An 11,467-nucleotide genomic window follows, 5' to 3' on the forward strand; every position below is an offset into this window, starting at 1 on the left:
TCAGGCGCAGAACCAAAACCGGAAGCTGAACGACTTTCAACAGAGTTTTATTTTACAGGAGTCTTGAACAGAGAGGACTGAACAAAAGCTAAATGTAACAGTGAGCAATGACAAGGCTTTGTGAGAAGGGCCTGAGCACAAGCTGAATCTGGTCACAGGAATAGCAGGGGCAGGAACAGGGCAGTTAAAGCTATGCAAACAGGAACACTGAAATAAAAGAGATAATAATCAGAGTTGTCCGTGGAGTAGTGAAGGCATCCAAGATTTCAAAGTTGAGAGGTCTTACATGGTTGCAGGTGGAGATTAGCTGGAGGAGGTGAACTGGATTGGGTGAGTACAGAGTGCGATGTGGGTGCCCAGGGAGGCAGGCAGGTATGGATGGTGGTGGCCAATTACAAGTTGAATCTGGTAGTTGGTGTTGTTAGCTGAGATACCGTCATTAAGAAGCGGCACAACTAATGTGTCTATGCAAGCTAATTTACGATGTGCACCGCTGGCCCGGCCATTTATTTTTTAATGCACCTTCTCAGATTTATTTCACTGCGGGTCGTGCACAGGGCTGAACTGGGACAAAAAAATCGGCCCGGGCATTTTGACTAGAGACCGGCCCACCAGGTATTAAAGCCATAAAGCCTTTGAATGAAAACAAACGCTGTTGTGACAGTGATGTACACTGTCTTGTTGGTATATGTATGATTTCTATACATTTTACCTCAGATAAAAACTTTGGTTGTAAGATTCAGATAATTATTTAATAAAAGCCAGACATTTTAAATGAGAATAAGAAAGTATTTCTTTGTGCCCCTCTTTCCCTGTTAATACTCTACCTGGCCCCCTGGCAAAACATTGCTAGACCCGCCCCTGCACAGTTACCAGCTGTCAGCTGCATAAAAAAAGGATCCTGGTGTTATTCGTCTCTCAGAAACAGTTCATAACTTCCCTTCAACTCATTCATGTCACCTAAAAGGTAAACCTGTTTCTCCATCACCTGTTCAGCTCTGATGATTCAGTAAGGACATCTCCTGGTTTCATCTTCATGTTTCCCTCTCACCAGGATATCCAAACCGACATCATGACCAGCAGCTTTTATGGCTGTGGCTCCAACAAACATCAGCTGATACTAGAAAGTAATATCAAATAAATTCTAACAACAGCTGATCAAGCTTAAACGTGCTGCTGTTGTTTAGGGCGGCATCTGCTGGTTTCCTCTTTCTGGCGCCAAGTGGTTGATAAACAAACAAGAGAGAAAAGCCGATCAGCTGATCATTGATCAGTTTCATGATTGAAGTAGCAGCAGGAGAGAGAGGGTGAGAATGAGAGAAGAAGAGGCAGCTGACAGCGTAAAGACACAGAATAGCAGCTTTGTGTCTTTTTCCATTCTAGCTGAAGTACAGAACAAACTGTGTTTCTTTTCAGCTCAATACGAAACGCGTAATATTTTCTCTGAATACGAGACGATTCCATTTTTTACGGGACGGTTGGCAACTCTACTAACTAACCTTGTAAATAAAATAAAGCTCACTATCAGTAACATCATAGCACCCACCCAGCTGTATAGAAACTCCGTCATGCTAGCTAGTTATTGTAACTGACTGTAAAAAGTCAGCACAACAAAAATAAACTCCACCTAAACTTGGTTTATATCTGACCCATACAGACTGCAGGTCATAACTTCTTACGTGAAGTTCAATTCACCTGACACTCGGACCGGCAGCCGCCTCGGGTCTCTCCTCCTCCTGCCTCCCCTTTCACTCATCCACCTGCTGGCCTCTGTGGGAGCTCCGCCACAGCAACCACCAAACAACTGAGTTATTTTTACACATCGGCCAGCATCTGGACAATCCACCACCATTCATTGTTTATCCTGTTACAAAAAAAAAAAATTAAAATCGGCCCATAAAAACGAAAAATCACCATCGACCCACCGAGCAAATGCCCGGTATGCCCGATGGCCAGTCCAGCTATGGCCATCGGGCCGTGCCATCAGTTAAGCCTTCATGTGCCAGCTGTGGCACACATCCATTAACTGGGTTATCCATCAAGGATCCAGTTTAGGTCTTTTTAAAAATTTTTATTGCATATTTTACCCCTCTCTTTGAGAAATACAAAATTTAGTATTACTGTTATGCAGATGATACCAATTTATATATTATTGCTACACTTAAAAGTGAACAGCTTTATATATTGTACTGTTCTATCACATTATAAAGAACCTATGACTGTTTTAATGATCTGAACTCGTGGAAAAATAAAATAACAAAACTGTTTCAGTTGTTTTATGAAGTCTGCCCAAGCCCCACAAACATCCTCACAGAGTTCTTTATCTGGAAATATCCAAACTATTAAAAATCTTGGTGTTTTTATGGATAGTTAATTTACTTTTAACTATCAAATCAGAAATGTTGTCAAGGCTTTTACCAACTGAAAACCATTGTTAAATTAAAAACACCTTTATCGCCTGACTACTGCAGTTCCCTGTATACAGGATTACATTGCATCTTGTTTGTAGATTGTTCAAAATGCACCTCGTTCCTTTCTTAACTGGTACAAAGAAAAGACAGCACATCACTGCTGTTTTACCTCAGCTACACTTGCTGCCTAAAAATGTTTTAAGAAGTTGAGCTATTCAGAGATGGACTTGCTGGTATTCTGGATCATAGGCCTGTTGTATAACCCAAGTGCAACTCCTGGGCACAAGCTAATTGCTGGACATTGTCATTCAGGATTTTCTGGTAGAGGGCAGAATTCATGGCTCCATCAATTACAGCAAGTCATCCTGAACGAGCAAAGCAGCCCCTGACTATCATACTGCCACCACCATGTTTGACTGTTGGGGGGGATCTTGTCAGTTTCCAAAATGTTTTCCCAAAAGTCTTTGATCATCAAGATGATTTTTGGCAACTGTGAGAGGAGCCTTTATGCTCTTTTTGGTCAGCGGTGGTTTTAACCATAGATCACTCCCAATGCCATTTTACCCAGGCTTTTTCTTATTGTTGAATCATGAACTCTGACAGTAATTGAGACATGCGAGGCCTGCGGTTCTTAAATTGTTATTCTGAGCTTTTTGTGACCTCCTAGACAAGTCACCAATGTGGTCTTGTAGTAATTTTGGTAGACCAGTCACTCCTGAGAGGGTTCACCACTGTTCCAAGTTTTCTCCATTTGTTGATAACAGGTCTCACACCATGATTCACTGCAGTCCAAAAACTTAAATAGCTTTGTGACCCTTTCCAGACAGATAGGTGTCAGGGACTTGTTTCTGAGCTGTTTCTTTATGTTCTTATGTGCATTGCTTTTTGACATCTTTTAACCTACTTCACTTTGTCAAACAGGTTCTGTTTAAGGGATGATTGATTCAGCAGGTCTGGCAGCAATGAGGCTTGCATGAGATCAGTGAAATGGAAGACTGCTTTCCAAAAAAAAAAGTCATCAATCACACTTAAATCATGTTTTAACAAAGGTTGGGTGAATTGCTTTCTCATATATGCTGGGTAGGTTTGAATAGCTTCTTTCCCTTAATAAATTAAATTATCATTTAAAACTGCTTTTGTATTTATCTTTCTTTGTCTAATATCAAAATTAGTTTGATGATCTGAAACATGTGTGACAAATAACTACGTAAATAACGAATTAACTTAAAAAAAAACCTAGGAATCAGGAAAGGGGCAAATAGTTTTTCACAGCACTGTGTATAAATAAACGAACTTGACTATTTTTTTTAAATGCTTCAGGGTGGTGATGTTCTCCTTCTGCACCAAAGTAGAATTTTAAACACGGAATGGTTGCTTTAAATGTATATTTTATTATAGTTACGTTACCTTAAACCAAGAGCTATCTGTTACACAGATGTGAAAAACATGTATCGACCCTTAAGTTAAGTCTTCTGTTCGAGAAATAAACAGGTTGTGTGGGGCTGCATTAGAAAACACGTGACTTTCTGGGTGTTTCTGAACACTCGTGTCACATGATCGTGCCAGTGTTTTTGTTAAGTGTTGAAGGCGAGTGCAGTTAACCGCAGAGCTAGCAGGTAAAGAAGCAAGTTGGAATTACGTAGCCAGAAGCCGTTGAGGGTTTTGTTTTCAAGAGAAGCGCTTTGTCATTGCTCCAGATAAGCTCGCGAGACTTTCGTCTGTTTTCTTGCCGTTGTTGTGACGCTAACATTAGCCGAGCTAGCCCAGCGACTGCTAACATTAGCTAACTCCCTGCGCCCTGTTTGTTGTTGTGCTTCTGTGATTTCGCGCAGACAAGTGCTGAGCCATCCCGAGGGAAACAACAGAAACATGGTGCAAATCTGTCGTGTCCAGTCATGGTTTGTGGGAGTAACGCCACTCCTCATTTTCGGTGAGTATTTTGTTTCGGTTTAGTTCACATTAGCAACAAGATTACAAAATCCGAAGATCTGAAATTAGCAGGACTCCAACGTTTACACCAACGCTGCTAACGCTACACGCTAATGGTTTAAAACTTATTGGTTTAACTAAATAATTAAAGTGTTGCTGTGGTAAAATCAGCGTTTTAAACACTTAAACGAACTTGAGTGCCGCCTTATGCTACGAAAATAGATGACAACGAATGTGCTGAAGCGTCGTTTGGGTGTTTTCTTCCTTATTACCTGTTCTTTGTCTAGTACCAAGGAAATCTAGGGCACATACATACAGCATTTGTGCCTAAAAAGAAGCTTACACCAAATTAGGTGTAAAGATGAATGATTATGGTTATGGGTGATCAGTTATTGTATGTAAGGGGGTGTTTAGATTTACTATGAGGCTTCACGTTCTGGTTTTACAATGTTGTCAGTTTTTGAGGTTTTCTTTAGTGGCGATTTTTAAGTTTATATGTGTGTGTGTGTGTGTGTGTGTGCGCTAGTAATTACATACACATAAAATTTAAAATGGGTTAGGACACATAAAACGGTCCAGTGCTTAAGTTCTTTTTGAGTTGAATATTTGCTGAATTTGCTGTAGTCCCCCCCTTGAGGGAGCAGATGAAAGTACCTTCGTCAAGTACTCCATGCCGGCCAAACCAGGAGGTTGGAATTTCCAACTTCGTACTTGTATACAGCGCATTTGAACCCAAACCAGTTGTTTAAGGATGTTCTTGATAGTCATGGTTTACAGTAAATGCAAATAACCTTTCCAAGCTTGGCAGATGAATGAGGAAAAAGCACTGAAAAGGCAAATGATGCACACTGAAGTTAAAATAAAGCCATACACCATAAACAGAAGACACTCTTAAAGTCTCAAAACTTTAATTTATGATAGTTCTTTTTTAAAATCACACGTACTAGTTTAATATTATACTTTAAAAGCCGAATCAACCACTGCATTCATGTTGTTTCAGAGTTTTGCCTGTTGGTTGGATAGAACAAGAAAATTAATATTCAACATAATCCACACATTAATTTGAGAAGAAAATAACTGAGCTCAAGCCCTTTTTACTTCCCACTCAACTCCTTTTTAATTTTCTGTCTCAGATTTGAAGTTGCTAGAATAATCTTTTGATGTCGGAGGCTACTCTTTTCCTTTTATTATCAGCTCATTGATGGGTCAAATTTCTACCTTTTCATTTGTAAACCATCTGATTCGGTGAGTAATTGGGGAAAACAAAGTAGTCCTAAACATGTAGCCATGTGTTCACACATAGAGGCTTTTTGGAACACTTAGGCTATATGGAACACTTAAAAACAAAAAAGTTGTATTCGATGGCACCAAAATTGATTCAAGTAATGGCACAAGGTGAAAATTGACTGTGGGCCCTTTTTATTTACTGCATACTATTAATATCAATGTTTATCTCATATTTATTTTTAGTTTTGGACATTTTGAAGCTTTGTAGTCTTTGACTTGTAAACGATTGTGTTTTGCAGTGACTGTCCTGCACCAGGGCTTTGCTACTGTTGCCCCGCCCACTCCCGCACCACACAAAGAACCCGGAAGACCTGAAAGAGGACACTACAACGTCACGAATAACGGCACCATCTGTTTAATGGCATACATGGGCCTCCAGCTCAACATTTCATACAACTCCACCTCCCAGAAAAAGGTGCCGCAATAAAACCCGCACGTAACTGATAGGCGAATGCCGCAGGTTAAAAGTATTTGGACAAATAACATTTCATGATTTTCTTTACAGGTTGTCCAGGATGTGATGAACTTACAACCCAATTTGACAAAGCACTCTGGATCATGTGATTCTGAGATCGCGTCCCTGCAGCTCACAGTGGATGCTGTTAAAACCAACCTCATTTTTGTCTTCACAATGGTGAGTTTCTGTTTTCATCATGTACTTCCTAAAGAAGCCACTAGATGGCAGCTGGAGCTTGAAGTTAACCTGCTCTAATGCAGTGGCGCTCACTTGGCTGTGCTTTTGTTTTTTCCACTAGAACTCCACATCCAACAAGTACCACTTAAGTGAAGTGAACGTGTCAGCGGCCTGGCCGGACATGAAAGGTGAGGCTCCTCGACTTCTTAGGTTGTATCCAGGTAGTCTGTATCTGATTAATGAACATGTGTGCAACCTATTTTGTGACCTACTCTTCAGTGTAGTCCACACACACACACACACACACACACGTATATGTATAAACTAGGTGTGAGTGGTCATGTGTTGCTCAGGTCCTTGTCTAATCAGTAATATTGTGATGGGATCTGAAGCCGACTAAAACACATTGAAAATGCATTTGCATTGATGTCAGACCAAGCCGCATCATGGTGTAAAGGTGCTTCCAAAATGGACACAGCGTTCATTGCACTTGCTCATTGGTTCGAGGGAAGTGCAGTGGACATAGCAATATAGGCGGGGTTTAAATGGTTCAAATGTCAGTGTGTATTCTGTACCTCTTTTCATCAATACATCAAGGATTTTCTTAGATCTGAGTTATTTGCAGCAAAGCACAACAAAGCATTGCTGTTTTCTTGTATTGCTCACCTACACCAAGCTGCTCAAGTTTTAAAATACACACTGAGTGTGTGTGCTTGGATGGGAATCCATTTCTATGAAAGAGGTTTCTTTCTGTAGCATCACCTTGGATGCATGTGAACTAATTCAGTGAATTCAGACACAGATAACAACTTTTTCCTTGTCTCCCAGATACCGGCTGGACACCTTGTTTCTTTTGGTGACGTAGGCAGTTGTCACAGCGGTCAGAGTTCACGTTTGTTTGGTGTTTGTTCAGATTAAACAAATTAGCTGGATTTCTTTGCTCCTGAGCTGCACACCGCACATTTCCCAGTGCAACAACGGAGCACAATTGTGTTTCAATAGCCATTTATAAATATTGTTTTTCACAAGCGCACTGCGTGCTGACAGATGTTATGATATTGGTCATGCAGTTGACAGTAGAATTGTTTTTGATCATCAATCGGTACCACTTGAAGTCTGTCACACTTCAAGTGGATTCAATTGGATTCATTTGTAGTTTAGTTCAGTTTTATTGTAATAGCACCAAATTACAACAGTGGTCACCTCAGTCACCTGCACTGTCAAGGTGCTTTATACTGCAAGATGAAGACCCTACAGTATTCAGGAAGAAACCCCAACAATCAGATGAATCCTTATGAGCAAGCACTTGGCGACAGTGGGAATTAAAAAATGCCTTGTTTCAGACAGATGATGAATTGAAGGGAAGCGCCAAGACATAGTATAAAATAACTAAGAATGATTTTGAAATGTGAGTCACAGAAAGCTACTTTAGCAGAGTCCACAAAAAAAAAAAAGGAGCTGTAAACTGGCTCTCTTCAGTGAATTTAAAGCAGCTTTCATCGCTCAGATTAGCGAGAATGTTGTTCTGCTGTGGTGTCTCTTAATTCATTGTTTACTGAGGTCACATACATTACAACAGACTACAGGTTGTAGTTTTGTAGTAATTATGGTGAAGTTGGAAAAAAGCAGTATGCAAAATTAAGTCCTTATCTTTGTGTTAAAGTCACAGTGAAACTGAAACTGTAGTGTTTCCGTGCACTGACACATTTGCAGGTCATGCAGAAAATGCGGGCAGGTTTAAGCATTGTGGGCTTACCTCAAACTGTAAGACACACTTTATTGATTTAAATTTCATTTACCAGAAGATAACCGATCAACAAACACACCGAATCTGAACTTTATTAACATGTAGTTCATTTAAATTTCTCTCTCATAATCATTTTTTTCCCTTCTTATATGAATCTGTTTTCGCACTTGATACACTTCTCATGTCCATTCTGTTTTCTGCTTTAGAGCATATTTCAGGCCATAACAGCAGTCTGGACTACCTGCGGGGAACCGTGGGGTACTCGTACTACTGCCGTGACGAGCAAACTCTAAACGTGGTCCAGAATTTGTCCATCAACACCTTCCAGTTGCAGGTGCAGCCTTTCGCCGTTAAAGGAGATCAGTTTGGAGCAGGTAAACACTTCCGCCTAGTAGAGTGTGATCAAAACACATCATCTCCTCCTTGTCCCTTCTCACGTGTCCTTTTCTGTCTATCAGCTGAGGAATGCCAGCTGGATGAAGATGACATGTTGATCCCCATTGTAGTCGGAGCAGCTTTAGCGGGGCTCGTTGCCATCGTGCTCTTGGCCTACCTCATTGGGAGGAAGAGGAGCCATGCTGGCTACCAGAGCATCTGAGGTCACTCCTTACTCACATGTTGTCAGAGGCCTGAACGCGGCCCTACCCTACCTGAAAATTAACCACTGTCTTTCGAGACTTGAAGCTCGCCCCTCTTCCCCTCCATGTTTCTCTCCCTGCCTCTGTGTGTCTGTGCTGTTCTTTGCCCTCATAAGTAACACTAATTATTATCACCTTGTTGAGGTTCATATGTGCTTTCTGAACTGACCCGCTCTTTCTTAAAAAAGGGAATTATTTAGAAGATTGTAATGAAATGAGGCCAACTTCTCACTGGTACTATGTAAAGGAGGGGATGCATGTTTGCAGAGGATCAATTATAGTCCTCGAGTTGCTATTTATGATTTCTATGAAAGGAATTTTGAGGGATTTGGGGATTTAGAAACTGGGGTTTGTCTGTTATGGAATGACCATTTTTATTGGTCCAGCATAAAATGAGGTTTGCTGTTACAAAGGGAATATTTCTGCCAGTTATACTTAAACTACGTCCGACAGTTGAGAACTGAACTGATTATTTACCTGCAAGCTGTATGCACGTTTGAAAGAACATATTTAGAAACACAATAACCTAATCCTAAAAAGGATGTGTGAGGAGTCCTCTTGTAGCTCTAAGATGCATTTTAGAATTAACTTTCTTTTTTTAAGCAGGGTTAGTGTTTCAAAGCTTTTCACTCCCTCTTTCGGACACACAGCATGTTTTCTGTTGTGAGTCAGTTTTAGTTTCATTCAGCTTGTGGAAATGGACAGACTGGCCAGACTCGTACTCCCACTGTAAACTACCTGTGTATTATTTTTACATTGGATGAGTTGGTCACTTCATGTGTTGCGGCCGTTAAGGCACAGGTAGCCTTTGCAGTATTTTCCTGAATGGCAACTGTCACCACTCACAATACCGCGACATAAGCGCTGATATTGAAAGAGAAAACGTCAAAACCGAAAGCAAGGATTTTCCTGAAAGTTTTTTGCACGAGGTCACCACTTTTAAATCTCGTCGCAATGTGCAACGACAACAAAATGGCGGCAGGGGCCAATGGTTGTGATATCGTTTCCGGCACGCACCGCTGTTCAAAAGGGGGAGCATTAAAACACTGACCTTTGTTACCTTCAGTACCTTCTCCTCTTGCTTCCGTTCTTAATCAACATGCAGTCTTTGGCTATAGCTTTGCACTGACCAGCCACAGCATCAAAACCACTGGCAGCTGAAGTGAACCGTGATGTTTATTTAATTTCAGTGCAGTATTCTGCTGGGAAGGGTTGGGCACTACAAGTCACGTGGAAGTCTCTGTAGCTTGAGTTAAAGGCAACTGGATTTCTTTTGCAGTGACTTTGAAGCTTCTTCATTTCTAAAAGCTGGTGGAGAGTCATAGTTGACTTCTGATCAAGTACTAAAAAAGGAACCCTTAGAGCTAAAAAAGAAAATCCAGCTGCCTTCAACTGAAGTCAAGACAGTTTGTGTCGATGTTACTTTAATCTGCAGCATAAACCTTACTGGAAATTCAGCACAAACCAGGATAGCATCTGCATCTCCCTGCAGAACAATTCACCAGGCTACACTCTAGAAACATTTCACGAATGGCTTGAGGAACATGACAAAGTGCCAAAGGTGTTGACCTGGCCCTCAAGCTCCCCAAAGCCCAAACAGATGTGCCAGAAATGCACATCTGTTACCATGTCAGTGTCCCAGCAGTCAATAGTAAATGATCTGATACTTATATAGTTCTTTGCTACTGAATTTGAGCTCTCAAAGTGCTTCCTACTACAAACCTCATTCAGCCATTCACACACATTCATAGGAGTGCTTTTTTTTTCTATGACAAAGCACTTTTTAATCTAACCTAACCTAACACACACTCCCAGTCTGAGAAACTCAGGGTTCAGCATCTGGCCTGAGGATTGCCCAGAGATTGAATCAGCGATCTCCCGCTTAACAGATGACCTACTCAGCGTCAGTGCCACTGACTCTATTTTGGTGGCGCAAGGGGGACGTGCCATGTTAGATATCTGGTTTTAAAGTTGTGGCTGACTAGTGTATATTTACTGTGTAGATAAAGAAACAGTTGACACAAAAGCAACAAAAAAAGTTTATTTCCCACAAGGCTGATAGTCACTCCTATGAATTCTGTCGTTACAACACAACCAAAACAGGATCTAACAGCATTGTTGGTTTAAATGAAGCCCAAAGCCTAAACATCTCTGTAGGAACTTAACAAAATTCCTACAGAGATGGTTTTGTTTTGCTTGGGATGTTGGTTCCTGAAAGAAAAGCAGTTTAACTGCAGTCCTGAGAAACAGCCCCGTGTCATTATTAAAAAGGCCAAAGTGCTCTGGTCAGTGTTCATCAGTGCCTTCCCAGCTGTAACATGGATGGGATTCAAGTAATGCTAATATCACACAGGAACTCGCTCACTCACCCACACTGTGCTGCCATAACTGAGACATGTTTGTGTCTCCCGTAGCCTTCGTGTACTGTTACTACCATAAATATGCATTGTTCGATATAGTAGGAAAAAGCACAGATAATTTGTGTTTTTGTGTTTGTTTTTTTTCTCCCTCCCTCATGTTAATACTCATGTAGTTATTTAATAAAGTTTTATTAGATTCGTCTGAACATTTTTTTTTAAGGAGAGGTCAATAAAAGTGATGAATGAGGCCATCTGACTCTTTGTTTTGCCTTCATGCTGTTTGTTAGCAGACAAACCTGTTCCCTGTTGGGTTTTTATTTGTTTGGGCTCCTTAGAAGCGGATGTTCATTATTTGACAAGGAAGGTATTGAATACCATCAAAGACTAAATTCCAATATCATTTTTTTAGAGAATACAAACATATTCACTGTGTTTTAACCACAGTTTTGACATTTGAATAA

General features: G+C 40.7%; 1 protein-coding gene across 1 annotated transcript; it reads left to right on the forward strand.

The window, feature by feature from the left end:
• The first annotated feature begins 3,963 nt into the window (after positions 1-3,963).
• Positions 3,964-11,249, forward strand: lamp1b (lysosomal associated membrane protein 1b). The gene is made up of 7 exons (XM_085374083.1): positions 3,964-4,027; positions 4,244-4,341; positions 5,867-6,042; positions 6,133-6,261; positions 6,383-6,449; positions 8,215-8,382; positions 8,467-11,249. Exons 2-7 carry the CDS (start codon positions 4,281-4,283, stop codon positions 8,604-8,606), a joined length of 741 nt encoding a protein of 246 aa, XP_085230209.1. The 5' UTR covers positions 3,964-4,027; positions 4,244-4,280; the 3' UTR covers positions 8,607-11,249.
• The last annotated feature ends 218 nt before the right edge of the window (positions 11,250-11,467 follow it).

Source organism: Diplotaxodon limnothrissa, linkage group LG16 (genome assembly GCF_057381915.1).
Source record: "Diplotaxodon limnothrissa isolate DT_005_m linkage group LG16, D_limnothrissa_male_GT1.1, whole genome shotgun sequence".
Classification (NCBI taxonomy): domain Eukaryota; kingdom Metazoa; phylum Chordata; class Actinopteri; order Cichliformes; family Cichlidae; genus Diplotaxodon; species Diplotaxodon limnothrissa.

Excerpts from the sequence above, each read along its gene's own strand:
- lamp1b (XM_085374083.1), top strand. The coding sequence starts at position 4,281 with ATGGTGCAAATCTGTCGTGTCCAGTCATGGTTTGTGGGAGTAACGCCA. Across the intron at positions 6,043-6,132 it reads ACTCCACCTCCCAGAAAAAG|GTTGTCCAGGATGTGATGAA; the intron begins GTGCCGCAATAA and ends TTTTCTTTACAG. Across the intron at positions 6,262-6,382 it reads TCATTTTTGTCTTCACAATG|AACTCCACATCCAACAAGTA; the intron begins GTGAGTTTCTGT and ends TTTTTCCACTAG.